General features: G+C 44.7%; 1 protein-coding gene across 5 annotated transcripts in view; it reads right to left on the bottom strand.

Moving 5' to 3' along the window:
* Positions 1-8580: 8580 nt before the first annotated feature.
* The window catches only part of Rbm10 (RNA binding motif protein 10), a 29304-nt gene continuing 20745 nt past the window's right edge, over positions 8581-17139 (bottom strand). For 3 of the 5 annotated variants that reach the window (XM_021626257.2, XM_021626259.2, XM_060375159.1), the window contains 17 exons: positions 15415-15475; positions 15105-15281; positions 14606-14766; positions 14339-14436; positions 14155-14242; positions 12783-12966; positions 12541-12680; positions 12313-12430; positions 12134-12225; positions 11869-12033; positions 10179-10328; positions 10022-10087; positions 9755-9943; positions 9595-9669; positions 9208-9314; positions 9000-9129; positions 8581-8919 (listed from right to left, as the gene is read on the bottom strand). In XM_021626257.2, coding sequence (XP_021481932.1) covers positions 8794-8919; positions 9000-9129; positions 9208-9314; positions 9595-9669; positions 9755-9943; positions 10022-10087; positions 10179-10328; positions 11869-12033; positions 12134-12225; positions 12313-12430; positions 12541-12680; positions 12783-12966; positions 14155-14242; positions 14339-14436; positions 14606-14766; positions 15105-15281; positions 15415-15475 — 2127 coding nt within the window. In that variant the 3' untranslated portion in view covers positions 8581-8793. The remainder of the gene's footprint in view (positions 8920-8999; positions 9130-9207; positions 9315-9594; positions 9670-9754; positions 9944-10021; positions 10088-10178; positions 10329-11868; positions 12034-12133; positions 12226-12312; positions 12431-12540; positions 12681-12782; positions 12967-14154; positions 14243-14338; positions 14437-14605; positions 14767-15104; positions 15282-15414; positions 15476-17139) is intronic. The other 2 variants (XM_021626258.2, XM_021626260.2) reach the window with 1 other exon arrangement.

Below are 17139 nucleotides of genomic sequence, written 5' to 3'. Positions count from 1 at the left end.
AATTATACCTAGCACCCTAGAAGAGCTTAAAAACCCTCTGGGCGCTACTCACCTTCACAGTTTATTGTATGGATTACCAGTGAACTCTAGTTTGTAAGGCAGACTTCGGGATTCCCCGTCAACACGCCCCTTCCGCAGGCTGATCCGCCCCCTAGAGAGTAATTCATAAACTGACACTTCTAGTGGACCAGGTGCGAAGGAGGGTTCGCACCACAGCCCCGGCCCTCATAAACGAATAAAGCGGCAACCAAGGACCTCTCGGTGGCCCAGTAGCCCTGAGTCCGCTCGGAAGAGCCAGGCAGACAGTCTTTCCTGGCCTCCGTTATGAGGCACCTCTGCTGGCGTCGGGGACCCTGAAGTGTCTGGGTCTCACTGCGCAGGGTAACCAGCCGCGGAGACCTCATCAGAGGTCACAAAGGCCACTGTTACCTCCACAGTGCCACGTTCCCACTGTCACCCTGTCCGGTCCCGAAACAACTCTTGCTTTGACTTTAACTTCAAACTTCTTTCCTCTTGGAGAGCCCGAAAGTTCTGTTCTGCTGACAGATTACCCATAGGCAGACCCCAAGCCTTCCCCAAGCATCCCCTAAGCTCTGCTTCCAAGGAGTATAAATCTGCATCTGATAACTACCCCATAAAGCAGACTATTAAGTGCCACCCAGATCCCCAAGCACTGTCTCCTAACGGTCTCCTCAAAAGTAGACACCCTCTGAATGCCACCTGGGCCCCACAACCTCCAAATTTGCCCATTAGAGATGCCCGAAGTTGGGATTAAGGAAGCACCCTCTTCCAAATGCTGTCCAGGGGCTTGGTGGCAATGTGCTCCCGCTCACCCCAGTGCTGGGCGGAAGCCTCGCCTTCCTTCTGGAGATAAGCCGAAGCCACAGGGCAACGGAAGAGCAAACCACCTCCGTCGTGCAAAAGGAACCAGAGTTTGCGCGGAGCTCGGAAGCGCGGGGCCTTAGAGGGCCGGGTCTGGAGTGTACCATAGATACCCAAATAAAAGGGCGCTTCTGCCTACTTCTGTGCTTCTGGTGCCTGTTTCAAGAGAATATATCCCCTACAGGTTGTGGTACGATCCCCATACGCAATGCATCCTGGGAGTGGTAGTTTTGTCCCGCTAATGCCTGGTGCACGTGGTGGGCATCAGCCCCTAAAAGACGGGAAAAATGTAAGCCTGCGTTTATTTCCTAGAACTGTGTACTCTATGAGGGTGGGAAACGGGAACGGAACATGATAGTGCCTCTAGGTTAGAAGACACAACCAACATAAGCTCAGGAAGGCTGAGACTCTAGTGGCCAAAAGTATTCATTTTCTTTTTCCCGTTTGTGGAGTTGAAGATGTGGGCTAGGTGTTCCTTGCCTTCATGGAACAATATTCTATTCCATCGTGAGAAACAGCCCGTAAACATAACAAATAAGAACAAACATATACATATCCATTATAATAAGTAGCCCGTGACTTCATAAATTACATATGAACATAAAAATGTGTGAGTGTTTTTAACAGGAATCCCTTATGCAACTTAGGCTGCCTTGGAACTTGCTGTATAGCCCAGGCTGATCTTGAACTTCTGATTCTCCTGTTTACTTCACCAAGTTCTAGAATTATATACAGGCATGCTCAGCTGCAAATGTTAATATGTAAAATAGTTTACATGTATTTGTATATAATGTATCTTATATTTAGTGCATTGTGTATATAACTGTATGACTGACTATACATTGTATACATAGCATATATGTAACTATTGTATTGTTAAAGGATGTATGATTATATACAATAGTTACATATATGTCATTAGGCAATGTCCTGCGTGAACTTACATAAAACTAAATGGCACAGCTTTGCTCATTTAAGCTAAATGGTTTAGCCAAGGATTCCTAGGCTACAAACTATATATATACATATACATATATATATATACAAATATATATACTATACAAACTATATATATACATATACATATATATATACAAATATATATACAAATATATATAAATATACTGTATATATATATATATATACTATCTATAGTATATGTATTTTATGTGTGGACTAGTGGTATTTGGGCATCAAAACATAGTAAAACTAGAGCAAAAATACTAGACAATATGTGTTGTACTTAGTGGTGAAATACTTGCATAGAATGTGCAAACTCATGCTGGGCGTGGTGGCACACACCTGTAATCCCAGCCATTGGGGAGGCAGAGGCAGGTGGATTTCTGTGAGGCCAGCCTGGTCTACAGAGTGAGTCCAGGACATCCAAGGCTATACAGAGAAACTGTTTCAAAAAATTAAGAGAAAGAGAGAGATTGTGCAAGCTCTGGATTTGATTCTTGGTACTTCAGAATAATAATAACAATAATGCTGGATAATAGGAAATCATGTATAATTTTTGGGAATAGTCAAATATGCTTTCTGTACATACACCACTGTACATGATATTTGCTAAATGCTATGGAAAAAAATAGACCACAGTGAGGTGAATTTGTTAGGATAGGTTGCGGTTTTATATAGAGAAGAACACAATGGTTTTTAGAGTTGGAGAGGAAGGAGGGGCATTAGATGAGGTTTGGGGATAGATCAGCCACGTTCTTATAAATGAGATTGAGATGTTTAGCATTTAAGATTCAAGGAGAAGGGCTGGGGAGATAAGCTCAGTGGGTAAAAGTACTGCTTAAACTTGAGGACATGAGTTTGATCAGGATCTGAGCACACTTAAAAAAAAAACGGGCATGATGGCCTAGGCCTGTAATTGCAGTATTGGGAGGTTGGAAACAGGAGGCTATCTGAAGCTCACTGGCAAGCCAGTCTAGGTAACAGGTGAGTTACAGAGTTAGTAAGCAATTTTTCTAAAAAGTAAAGGGTGTGTGTGTAAAGGAGGGAAATACAGAAGGAAAAGGGAGATAAATAATACTAAAGGTGTTTGAAAAAGCCATAGGGAAATACACTATTTTATAAGCTTACCTGACATACATATGTGTGTGTATATATATATGTAATACATACCTTTACATACTGTAATGGAGGTGGGCCACATGAAGTGATGATGCCCCCCTCCCCTTCCCTAGAGCCATAGCCTTAACAAAATCTCCAGCACCAGGCAAGGGAAACCACCTTCCCAATTTTTGGTCAGGGGCCATCAAGAGAATCCCCCCAAAACACAACCCCTTCACAGAAGGGAAAATCAGGAAAACAGGGTAGAAAGATTGTAAGAGCCAGAAGACCAGAAAGCCTACTGCTAGATAGTGTCTTCTAGACATGACAGAGAAGCTGCATCCAAGAAATCCCAATATGGTTTCCTAAACAAGAATTGCATAATGACAATACCAGTTGAGATGGCAATGTGGGGAGGAGGGGTTACAGACAATCAGTGGTTGCTAAGAGAATCAGTTTTCTGAGACATAACCTCTTGACAGGTTGTCCAAGTGATCAGCCTTACAAGTAACACTAAATGAACTCAGTAGGATATATATATATATATATCCTATATATATTGTATTATAGATGTACCTACTGGGGCTGGGCATCCAATGGTCACTTCTCTGAATTTTGACCAGTTGTGGATCCCTGTAATGGTATCTGTTGCAAAAATAAAGCTTTGGTGGGGAGTGATAGCTACACTTACCTGGATATAAGGATAAGTATGTTAATATATATATCATTCATATATATATATATTCTGTAGAATATATATATATTCTGTAGAATATATATATATATTCTGTAGAATATATATGGGGGTCATGGGGGGAGATGGAGAAGGGAAAAGGGTAGAAATGATGTAATTCAGTACTCATGTATGAAATTCTTAAAAATTAAAATAACCTGGGCATGGTGTTAAACACCTTTAATTCCAGCACTCAGGAGGCAGAGGCAGAGGTAGGCAGATATCTGTGAGTTCAAGGCCAGCTTGATCTAGTGAGTCCAGGACAGCAAAGTTCTACACAGAAAAACCCTCTCTCAAAAAAAAAAAATTTAAACAAATGTGACACAGGTGAAATGGTTCAGCAGGTAAAGGTGGTGTGCTTGCTGTGCAAACCTGATGACCTAAGTTTGACCTTTGACTCTACATAACAAAAACATTGAAAGAACCAATTCTAATTCCAGAGTTGTCCGCTTCATATGTGTGACATGCACATGATGATGATAATAATAATAAAGTTTAAAGATAAGGTGGAGAATGACAGAAGGTACCTGATGTCAACTGGCCTCCAAACTTGTACACATAGGTATGGACACTTGTACATATCGACATATACATACTATCAATGAGGAAAGGTAACAGGATTTTATTTTTCAAGACAGCATCTTACCATAGGTCAGGCTGGCCTGAAACAGCCTTAGATAGCTGGGGCTGACCTAGAATTTCCAGTAATCCTCCTGCCTTAGCTCACCAAAGGCTAAGATTATAGGAATGAGCCACCACACCCAGATGTAACCGGATTTTAAGCACAGGAATAATACAAAAATAATAAAAATAAAATTAATAAATAATAAAAAGTATAAATAATTTAAAAAATATTGCCATGTTGGGCCTTATACAGGCTAGGTTAGCACTCCTTCAACTGTGTCACACCCCAGCTCAGTTGAGAAAACAGTCTGGGTGTGTGGAAAGACCATTTTTAATAAGAAAGGGAAAAAGAAAACCACTGGAAGTTAACTGTCAAAAATCCAAGAGGTAATGCTAAAAGAGCAGTCCAAATCAGTAAAGTGGAAGCAGAGAGGAGGAGTCCCCTTCTGGACTGATTTCAAACTTACACATGCTAGATTTGCTGAGAGATCAATCAGATTTGGAATATGAAAAATAAAGCCATTGCTGATACATCAAATTCATGGCCTGTGTGGCTGGAAGGATGAAATTGTCACCCACAGGCATTGGAAATACCCCATTAGGAGCAGGAATGGGGCAGGACCAAGAGTTTGCTTTTACCTGTACTATACTCAAGATAACCTGTTGGTATAATGTTCTTGTGGAATGTATACAGTTTACCCTTGTTCTGATTTCTCTACCCCACTATCTGGTTTCTACCTGAACATTGCATTGTGATGTTTATTCTAAGAATCACCTATCTCAAGTTTGTGTAAACAAGCCACCATTTGTTCTCTGTATTTTCAATTAAACAACCAGCCAATGCCATGCAATGGAGAAAATACATGCTGGTCCGGAGGGAAGGAGAAGGAAGTGTGTTGGGGGAAGTGGGAGAGTGAGTCTTGGAACCACCTTGGAGAGAGGAGTTATAGCCACCAGGAGTGATGAACCAGACCTAAGATATGACTAAAAATATAAAATGGGGGATATTCTGAATGGTAGGAAACTATGCGGGCTTGGAGGTTTAGGATGGAGTAACTATTGCCCAGCACTGTGCTCTATGTTAATTAAATAAATCTAGAGTGTGTGGTGATTTGTGTATACAGTTGGTTTAGGAATAACCACTGTTTAACTAAATGGTAAATCAATGATAAATATTAATAGCCAACAACAGGTCCCCAAGGAGATACTGCTCTAGAGAAGACCACCAAGACTCTGGAGGCTATGACAGGAGGATTGCTGGCAAGTCTGAGACAAGCTACACTGCTGAGTTCCTGTTTGAGCTACTGTGAGACTCAAAACAGACAAATGAATGCACACAATTTTAATACTTAGGAGTTGGAGATAGGAGAATCAGGAATTTGAGGCCAACCTTGGTAACATAGAGAGTTATAGGCTATCCCAGGTTTCATGAGATCCAATTTAAAATTTAAAAAAGGAGGAAAAATGAGAAGGGTTGAAGAATGAATATTGAATTCAGAGGGTGAAGTCTACACCAGAGCTGTGAACTGAAGATCTGAGTATGTGGCAGCTAAAACTATGCATGACTTTTTAATTGTCTTCACTTTTACCAATGGGGTGCATTACGGATATAGCGTATGGTGTATATACAGCCATATTGCATAATTGAAGCATAACCCAGAACCTTCCTTCCCTCCCTTCTCCAAATGTAGTCTTTGCCTTCCTATGTTGCTAAGGCTAGCCTTAGACTTTTGGGCTCAAGTAATCCTCTGGCTCATACCAACCTTCTGGAATCTCCTGTCCAAGTATCTGGGACTACAGGCTTATGCCACCATGTTTGACTAAAGTTTTATTCAAAATGGAGTCTCAGGGGTGGCAGTGTAGCTTAGTGGTAAGAACACTTGCCTAGCAGGCAGTGGTGGCACATGCCTTTACTCCTAGCATGTGGGAGGCAGAGGCAGGTGGATCTCTGCGAGTTTGAGGACAGCCTGGTCTACAGTGGGAGCTCCAGGAAGCCACAGCTACACAGAGAAACCTGTCTCAAAAAACCAGAAGAGGAGTGAGAGAGGGGGAAGAGAGACTTGCATAGCATGGGTTCAACCTCAAACACCACAGACACAAATAACAGGTTCCTGAGAGATTCAGAAAATTGTGCTTCGTGCATTTACTCCTGCCTCCAAGGTCTGTTATGTGTCAAAGCCTGTTCTAGCTAGTAGAGATATAGTAAGAAGCAAAACTGACAGAAGTCCCTTCCATCATGGTGCTTTTGTTTCAATTCAAGCAACAAATAACAGATACGGAAAATATTTCATATGATTGTACATAGTGTGGAAAGTAACACAAGGGAACACATGGAACATGGAAGGGGAGGCTTGGGAATTTTACATGGGGCAGCCGGGACAGACCTCCCTATGGGAGCACTGCTAGAATGCTCAGACAGCACGTTTCCTTCAGTCTTCCTTTGGTGTTCCTGACCTTAATGCTTTTGAAGATTATAGGCCTTTTTACAATTCATTCCTATTTGGGTTTGTCTAATGTCACCTGACTTGGATAAGGGACTCAACCAGGTGATGGCTGTCTCTTTCTCAGCCAGTCTTTATGGGAAACAGAATCCTAATACACCATAAAGACGGAACCTGTCAGGTTTCTCTCCAGTAAAGTTACTAGTTTTCCTAGGTATTAAGTACATTTAGGAGGCTGGAAAGATGGCTCTGTAAAGAGCACAAGGTGCTCTGAAAGAGAACTGAGGCTTGGTTCCCAGCACCTTCCTGGAGGCTCATATGGGGTGTTCCACATTCATGAGTTCACACACAGATTCAACCATGACAGAAAATGTTTAGGGAGGGCTTAGAGTATCAAGGAAGGCCCTGGGTTGTCCCTAGCACCAGTAAATAAATGAATAAATAAGAAATTACACCTGCCTTTTATACGTACTTTTCCTTCTTCATTCCCTAATACTGTGTAATAACTTACAGAATGTATGTATTGTATCAGATACTACAAATGATCCATAGATGATTTTAAGTGTACACAGGTTCTATATAAATCTCGTATTTTTGTATAAGGAACTTGAGTTCGGCATGGTGTCACATATCGTAATCTCAGCACTTAGGAGGTAGAAGCAGAAGGATCAGTTTAAACCCAACCTTGAAAATATTCAATTTGAAGCCAGCCTGGTTGAGAGACCTGTCTCAAAATAAAACAAAACTTAAGGTGGGAATCCTGCCATTTTGGTTCAGGTGGTGAAGAGCAATAACATTCCCAAAACAATGCCTTGCAGATAAATAAGGGACATTGTGTTTCCTCCTTCTTTTTGTTTTTGTGGTATTTTCCTAACTTATTGTGTAATCTACGTGTAATAAATGCCATCCCCACCTCAGCCCTGTTCTGCCAACCACTGTCAAATTGCTTGGACTTCCAAATTAATGGAATCATCTAGTATGTAACTTTGTGTCTGACTTTTTACCTAGTGGTGTTGGTGAGGTTCATTTGATACATTTATCAGCATTTTCTACCTTTTTGTGTATTTCATTCTACAAAACATAAAGCTTTTGTTTCGTTGGACTTTTGGACTATTCCCAGTTTGGGGCTATTACCAATTCAACTGGTACAAATATGCATATAAGCCTTTTGTCGATGTATTTTCATTTGTGTTAACTAAATACCGAAGAATGCAATTGTTAGGTCACCAGGCACATGCATCTTTAACTTCATATGAAGTTAGTTTGCCATACCATTTTACCCTACAGCCATTGAGACATGTGAGTTCTCTGGGGATTCTGGTAATCCCTGCCAGTGGCATTAAGTATAACCTGGGAGTCACAGGTGGTAAACCAGAGTGAGGCAGTGTTTACACATGTGGATGAAGGAAACAAGGGTGCTCATGAAGACATCCTTAGGCTGGGGACCTACAGACCAAGCTTCCTGTACCTCTTTGGGGTCATCAATATGTGAAGGGTATAGGGACAACCAGGGTTTAAGCACTTGCTGTGTTCTACATAGAGATGCCTGAGAGCACTGTCTCCAGCCCAGAATGGTCCCTATAGTCTAAGGACCATAGGCTAAGAGCAGGTTAGGGTTGAGTGAGGACAGGGAACTGGGAATTCCCAGTCCAGGTTCTGAGTCACAAACTTCTGGTCTCTGATAAAAGATGGGCCATGGCTAGAATCTTGCTAGTTGGGTTTCTGGCTCAAGTATTTATTTATAGCCACCATTGCCATTCAGTTTTGCCTAATAGCTATCTATGCATTCTGTGCCTGTGTAGTAACAGACCATGCTGGGTATGAAGAAGTAGAAATGGAAGATGCAGGCGTTTTAGATTTTATTACAAAAGAAACATGATTTGAGCCCAATTTCCCAGCAAAAGTCACCAACTCCAAGTCTAATTTGGTGAGGGGCTTCTCTGGTTAGGGAGTAGGCTGGTATATAGAAGAGCCTCCCTCAGACCACTCCAACACCTCATCTTCTCTGTCCCTGGATGGACAGCCCATGTCTGTAGAAACTGCTTTCAAAGTTGTTCACTGGGCTTCATTGAAGCGGGTCACCATTGTCTTGTGCAGTGTCTCCTTGTAGGATTCTGTTGATGTAACCCCATAGGAACTGCCCCGGGCGCCCAGGCCAGAACCTCGAACCCGTGTTTGGGCCTGTGTAAGGGAGGCAGGTTTTGTCAGGCTGGTAGAGTTGCACTGGGATTGTTGGGGCCAAGTGGCTCATAGAGACTCACCTCAATGGGCGTCACAATGCCCTGTTTCTTGCGACCCAGACCACTGCCTTCTTTCCAGCCCATGGCCTGGAGCATGCGACTACCAATGTTGTCACTGCCTAATCCATCCCGTGTGGGCTGTTCAAAGTCTCTGCAAGGGACCATGTATAGTGTTAGTGGTGTGCCAGTACCAGACTCTGTCTCACCTTGTACCTGGCCCTGTACTCACACAGAGGCTGTAGATATGCCACCGTACTTCCTCCTTTTGGGTTCTGGTGGCTCGGGGATACCATACTTCTCCCTGCGTTCAGCTGCACGGTCTCGGTACTTCATTTGCTACAAATTTGTACATGTGAGGATATTGGAATTGGCTGTTATTTTCAGCAAACATAAGCATGGATGAGGTGGGGGCCATGTATGTCTCTCTGTATGGCCTGGTCCTAGGTCCTGAGGGTCAGGACATGATAGAATGGGACCTGGGAAGAAGCCTCACAGCAATAGGACCATGATGGCTGTCAGGCTGTACTTGGCTAAGGAACTTTAAGTCTCACTGCCTGGAGGGACAGGGACTTGAAGGGGCATATGGGATAGAACCTAAGAGTTGGTCACACCTCACCTCCATATCATTCTTTTCTAGTGCTTCCAATTCATTTTCTGACAAATGGGCTCGCCGATGAATCTCAAGGTTTTGCTGCAAAGGGGATAATGATAGAGTAAAGCAATTGGGCTGGGATAGGCTTGACATAGGATATCCTGCCAACTCTCTGCTTAATCACCTTGTGGAGCCCAGAGAGCTGCTGGTGCCGGATGAGTGCCTCCTTGCTGGGAAACTGGCGGCGGCAGAGCAGACAGGCTAGTTTCTGCCAATCTGTGAGCTTTTCTTCCCGCTCTGGACCCCCTCGCTCCTGCTCCTCCTCACTGTCACTCTCCCCACTATAGGCTGCCACCAGTCCTCGAGGTGGGCTCTGTAGAAGGTGAGGAAGAATAGTCAGTCAAACTTGCTGAGATCAGGGACCCCTACCCCTTTTTGCCCTGAAACTCACTGGACGGTCATCACTGGCCAACTTTGGGAGATCCATGCTGGTATGTTGTCTTTCAGCTAGCGCTCCCTGAGGTAAAAGACACAGAAATTCAGGGCTTCACAGAGGATCCTAAAAAGTGATGAGATTGAACATGGGGTGATGGACAGTCACAACACACCTTTTTCTCAAGGATGGCATAGCCTGCATCTGCAGTTGCAGACTCCCGCCGTTCATCATCTCGTAGAGCACTAATAGGCTGGAAGCTGTTTTTGAAGTTTTCTTTTTGCTTGTTGAGACTGCGGGCCCACCGCTCCATGTCCTTGGCAATCTAGGGGTTAAAGGTGAAGGTTAAAGTTCCATGAATTCCTCAAACTTGGGGCTCTATTCTCTTACCCATGGCTCTTGCAGCAGCAGTCCTTTCTGCTCCATAGCCTCAAATCTATACCTTTCTAATCGGAGCTACTATAAAAGCCTGTGTGTACCTAGCTTCTGGGCTACAACGTTTAGGACTCACCCTTGTAGAACAGTCCTTTACAAACTATAAAACAAGCTCAAATATCTCCACTTCCTCCAAACTATCCCATTAAAAATTAACTCCCCTCTACTGGTCCCATCCCCAAATATTCCTTGCCTCCCATCTACTCCATGTGGTTTGCAAAGGCACAAATGCAAAGGCAGCAGAAGTAGTCTGGGCAAAGAAGGCAGATACATCTGGGAGGCAGAGCAAGTATGTCAGAAGGACAGTGGCTGTGGCATGAGATCCTATTCTATTTTGGCTAGGGATCCTTTTCAAGACACCCCCTGGTTGCAAACTTCAACTTCTGACTGGCACGTCTATTACTATTTATCCTTTCATTTTTATCTTTTTAAATGTAGAAAGTACATTTAAATGTAGTACTTGTGTACTAGGGGAAAGGGTACTGGGCCTTGCAAGATACTAGACAAGAATTCTTCTACTGAGCCATACCCCCAGCCTTGTGTGTGATGTCCTGGTTGTTTTTTGTCAACATAATACAAATCTAGGCACATCTGGGAAGGACTCTCAATTGAGAAATTGCCTCCAATAGGTTGGCATGTTACAGATTGGCATGTTAGTAAGTGTACGGGGCATTTTCTTGGTTACTTATCGATGTGGGAGGGGCCAGCTCACTGTGGGCAGTTTCCTCCCCTAGGCAAGTAGTCTTGAGTTGTACCAAGAAAGCAGGCTGAGCAAGCCATAGAAAGCCAGTAAGCAGTACTCCTCCATGGTCTATGCATCAGCTTTTGCCTCTAGGTTCCTGCCTTCACTTCCGTTCATGATGAAATAAATAAAACCTTTCATGCCCACATTGCTTTTGGTCAGTGCTTATCACAACAGTAACCTAACTAAGGCATGTGACAGACATCATGTCACATTTACTGTTTGGCATTTTTCCCAGGGCATGAACCATTTTCAGAATTCCTCAGGTTGCTGAGAAAATATTTATTTCTTATTTCTAAGCACTGTGCCTCAATGTCATACCTTTTCTCTGAAGTTCCCTCTACCTTCTCTCTACTAGAAAACGCTGCAGTGTTTCTTCTCCTATTCAACTCCTTATGGGCCTATGAGAATTTCTCTGGGATCAATATACATCCACCAGCAGCATGAAGGTTCCCTTTGTGGGACAAAAAGCTGTCAGAGCTCACTCAGATAGGACAAGTTACTTCATAGTGGTAGGTGGCCCTGCTGCTGGTACTAAAAAAAATAGATCTGGTTCCAGAGTACTGTCTATCTGAAGCAGTTACTATCTCTGTCCATGCTCACCCATCACCCCACTTCTCATAGCAGGAGAGGGCAAGAAGTGACAGAACATAGACTCCAAACATCCAGATGATGGCTGGAGGTTCACCTGTTGGGCTGTCTTCGTCTTATGCTTCTCTTTCTTCTCTTTTCCCTCCTTCGATGATGCCCCTGAGTCCTTATGTCCATCAGCAGACTGCTCCAAGGCAGGTATGTAGGTCCGCCGCTCCCCATCCCAATATAGGTACTGTTGACTCTGAGCATTGTAATAATACTGAGGGAGAGAATGGGAAGAAGGGACATGAGGGAGGACATCTAGAGCTAAATGTCAAAAAACCACACTCCAGCTTTCCCTAGGCCACCCTGTTACCTACCTGAGAGTTGGGGTCATAGTATAGACCAGTCTGGGGGTCATAGTAGTAGCCAGATGTCTCATCATATTGGTAAGTAGAAACATCAGGAACAGCTGCAAGGAGGAAAGGCAAGGTTGTCAAGAATTCCTCTCTGCTTAGAGAAGTCCATATAACCTTACCCACAGGCTATGAATACTCACGGTACTGGCTGTAGGAGTCTGGAGCAGTGGGACTGGTAGCCGGTGGTAAGGCAGAGCTAGGATGAGTAGGGCTCTGGAGCTCAGACTTGAGCACAGCAGGTGACATGATGGTATATGACTATTCATGGGTCACATAAGGGAAAAGGACTCAGTGTCTGTTAATACTATCCACTTACGATTCACCATGCCAGCCCACCAGCCTCCCCAGAGTATCAATATCATTCTCACCTGGCTGTTGGCAGCAGTGCCCTGGCCACTACTCCCCTCAGCTGATTGCTGATAGAGCCCAGGGGCAGCACCAGGCTGGGCTCGGGAGAAAGCCTGCAGTGACACAGAGTCGGCCCCTGCCTCAAGGGAGGCCTCAGGACCTGAAAGGAGAACCATGGAGAATGCCCATGAATGTCAGAGAGCATAAGACCATGGGCAACTAGGCCTGACAATTATGCTTAGCAGGAGAGGATGAGGCTCACCTGCTCCAGCTGGATCCCCTTTGGTCCCAGTCATGACAGGGCCCTTGGTGTTCTTAAGATAGCCATGGGCGTAGAGGGAATCTGTCCCCTGGTTGCTGCCATAGCCTTCATCTTGTTGGTAGTAGCTGTAGTCAACTGGTGGCTCCTCAGGGGCAGCCCAGGCACTCTCTCCACCCTGGGAGGCCTAAAGGGAAGATGGGAGAGCATTAGATCAGGAGAGGACATAAGGGAAGAGATCTACAGAAGCAACTGATCTATATGTGGAGTTAGGATTTGTACTTGACAGAAAAGCATGTAGTCTTAAGTAAAAAGCAAGGGATCACAAGAGAACAATGGAGAAAAAGAGACTAGAAAAAGGATACATGCCCAAATACCCCCTGGACTAACACTGATGAAATACATGTATTGCTCCTTAGACAAATCTCTTGCCTTTCCCCCCCTCTTTTCTGCCACACTCCTAGAACTACCATGCTGGCCTAGAACTGGCAATCCCATTGACTTTGCCACAAAGTCATAACCCACCTCGGTGCTAGGATTATAGGCAAACATCATCATATCTTGCTATCCTCCTAGTCTTTATTCTCTTCTACCATTTTTTTTTTTTTTACTTTCCTTTCTTTTTGGTTTTTAAGACAGGGCCTAACTCTTGCCTCTATCTCATAAGAACTGGGGTTATAGGCATTTACGACCACACCCAGCTTCCATATATTTTTAAAAAAGATATTTATAAATTCCTTTTTATTCATACTTAAACAATGCCTTATACACATATGCATGCAAAACACACACACACACACACACACACACACACACACACACACACACACTTGAAGAATATGTAACACATTATATTAATCCAGGACAATTTAAAAAAGTTCTACCCAACAGCATAGAGAACCAACCCAAAGAGTGCTGTCAAGAAAAATACAAGAGATAAGGACGGAAAGATAGCTTAGCAGATAAGAGCACTTGCTGCTCTTGTGAAGGACCCAGGTTCGGTTCCCAGCACCCACATGGTTGTTCAAAAGCATTCAAAATTCTACATGCAGAGGATCAGATACCCTCTTCTGACCTATGAGGGCACCAGGCACACATATGGTACACATACATAGGTATGGGCAAAACACTCATACACATAAAAATAAAGTAAAAGAAAAATCTTAAGTCCAAAAGGTAACTGGGAAGGATAGAAAGGATGGAGTAGGAACGGATAACTACCTAGAAAGGCAGGAGCAAAATGGAAGGCCCACAACACTTGTTATATAACAGGGCATAATGTTTTGATAACAAGCCAACTTTGTTGTTTGCAGAGAGTACAGAAGGGTTAAGAAAGTCAGGTGCCAGGGTGATGGGGACAGAGGAGATAAAGTACCTGTGAGATTGCCCACTGGGCAGCAGCAATGGCAGTACTGGCCACAGAGGCAGCATTGATGCGACTGCCTTCATTGGAGGCCATATCCCTGGGGAGGATAGTAGAAACTGGAAATGAAACAGGGAGCCCCAAGGTGCATGGGGCAGGGGTACAACCTGTGAGAGGGCTTAGGTGGGGCTCTGACCTCTTAGAACCCTTGGCAAACTCCACGTTGATGGTCTTGCCATCGATGGTGAGCGGAGGGTGCAGGGCTTGCAGGATCTGCAGCAGCTGGGCTGCCTCCTATGGGTGAAGGGGTGGCAGGGACCCAAGGGTCAGGCCCGGGGAGGCCCCCCGGCTCCATTGCCCCATTTCCAGATTTGGACCGCGGTGAGGGTGGGGTAAAGGTCCCTCCTCCCTACCCTGGGGGCCGGGACTGTGGCTGCCCGGCCCCCCCCTATGCCGCCCTCACCACGATGGTGGAGAGCTGGATGAAGGCGAAGCCTCGGTTCAGCTGGGTCTGCTTGTCCTTGATAACACGCACATTGGAAGAGGACAGCACCGCATAAGGTGCTAGGGCCCCCAGGATAGAGTCCATGGTGCTGTGCGGGTTCAGGTTGCGCAAAATAATGGCTGTGGGAAAGGGCCCAGTGTTAGGAAGCACCTCTGACAGTCTGCTGGGGGGGGGCACTTGTGGATCCTCATTGCTCCCTGTTGTCTTGCTCATGTACCTTCCTCTTCCTCTTACCTCTTCCTCCTGAATAAACTCTGCCTGTCAGTCCAGGTGCCAGCTTTGTCTCTTATCTATCAGGAACTCTGTCATACTCCCTTTGCTCTCTACATATGTTTATCCCCATACCAAGTAGAAACACCCGCCCTCAAGATGTATCAAATTCTTTTCTCTGCCCTGAGAGGTCCTAGACCAGAGGCCTTAAAGCATAGAGGAAGGGGGAAAAGAATGACTGACTCACTGTCATTGGCGTTCTCGGAGCTTGGCTCTGAGCCCTGTGACAGGGCTTGGGAGGTCAGCACTCCCTGGGCCTGGTAGGGCTGCGGCAGTGGGAGTAGGCCCTGGCTTAGCTCCCGGCCACCCAGAGGCAGTGCCTGCTGATCCAGTCGAGTGCCAAGGGGCAGCTTCTGCTCTGCCTCTGTCAGGGATTGTGGAAGGTAGGCTGATGACAAAGGTGGAAGCTCCATCGCTGGTCATACTCCCCAACCCTTACCAACCACATACACACTGGTCATTCATGCTTCTTGCCACTCCCAGTTAACACAGCTCACCTGATTTGGGCACACCACATTTGAAGCACTTCTCTCGGCGTTTGAAGTTCTGGACACCACACTGTGAGGCATAGGCCAGGTGGTCAGGACTTTCCATGATATCTTCCAAATGTGGACCCACAGAACAACATAATCCCCAGGAAGGGAGTTTTCAGGGTCAGGGGTGACAGGAGTCTTCTGGAACTTTCTGTTAATCTTCTCTGACAATTTGTTCCCAGCACCAGCCCTCTTACTTCAGCAATCAGCAACTATCACAAGTTATAGCAGTTGCTTCCTCTCCCCAAATTCTTGGGACTATCAACTCTCAGGATTTTATCCCTTCTTCCTGATACTTGCTTAATTAACAGAAACCTTCACTATTTCCTACTGGAAGTCAGCAGCTTTTAGTCAGATCCATTCTCTTCGTTATTGCTACAACTAGATTAAATTCTGCTGTTTTTACATTTTTTCTTGGACATTCCAGCCACCAGAGACCTTGTCTAGCTTCCATCATATTCTATTCCTGTTCCAGTCAGTTTCTAAGCAGTGCTCCTGTGTCAAGCCCAATGCCATGTGATCAGGACACTCTGCTTACACTGCGTTGACAAGACTAAGGGACAGAGAATGGGCTGAGAGGGCCACAGCTCACTGAGCTGGGATATACACAGAAGCAGGGATGTTAGATCTGGGAAACTCAGAGGTTAAGTTTTGCTGGGAGGGACTAAGAGACTTTCTACAGCTGGTAAAAGAGGGCATGCAGAGACAAAAGCCAAGGCTGGCATGGGAAGATGATGACAGTTAAAAGAGGGTCTTCTTGCTAAAACTAGATATTATTAGAGTGTTAGGCAGGGCAGGTAGGGCATAGTCAGAGCTGAGTTTCAGCTGCAACATCACAAGTGAGGCTAGAGAAAGAGGGATGACACTAATAAAACAAACAGGTCTCTGTGTGAACTGGATGGGAGGATTTAGGAATTGGTATAAACTGTGAGACTAGCAAAGGAAGGAATGTGGCTATTCTGAGATGGAAGTGACAGGATCTGGTAACCGAAAGACATGTAGGACAAAAAAGGAGGGGAAAAACACAAGGAACGCTGGTTTCAAGGAAAATATGCAAAAGATGAAGTGCCATTATCATTTTGTCCTTCTTTCCAGAGAGGCTGAGTACCTATACAAAGATGACAGATACTATTCTCTCACTAACCAGACTCCTTCTCAGGGAAAAGACAGGGTCTTCTATTAGGTCTCAGCCTTCCTTACATTTCAGGACTACAGATGGTACTGGGAGATGTAAAACTGGGAAGATCTCAGGGAAGACCTAAGGCCACCTGGGGAACAGGAGGTGGCTATGTGGGCTAAAGGCTCATACATGGTTCCACTTCTCTGAGCTTCACCTTCCTCCCAGGGAATATGGCAGTGATCACACAACCTATAGGGTGGACCTTTGAGGCTTAATATTGGCATGGCTGTATCAAGGTTGAGTTACCCTCAGAACACTCTGTGCCTCCTTTCAAAGGTAACAACAGGCAATTACAGAGTTGAATATGGGCCAGAAGCATTTTTGTGTTATTCTCCCATCAACAGTTTCATTCTTTCAACAACTTAATCAGTTGCTCACTCACCTCTTAAAGACGAGGAAAGTGATGTAGAGATAGGATACACACCTTGACCACCATCAAAGCAGACATGAGATAGTCTGCAAGCAGCCTGGCTTTGAAGACAGGTGCAGCAAAGCAACCTGATTAGCTT

This window comes from Meriones unguiculatus, chromosome X, assembly GCF_030254825.1.
Source record: "Meriones unguiculatus strain TT.TT164.6M chromosome X, Bangor_MerUng_6.1, whole genome shotgun sequence".
NCBI lineage: Eukaryota > Metazoa > Chordata > Mammalia > Rodentia > Muridae > Meriones > Meriones unguiculatus.
The sequence above is the reverse complement of the archived record's forward strand: the minus strand, read 5'-3'. Positions and strand labels throughout refer to the sequence as shown.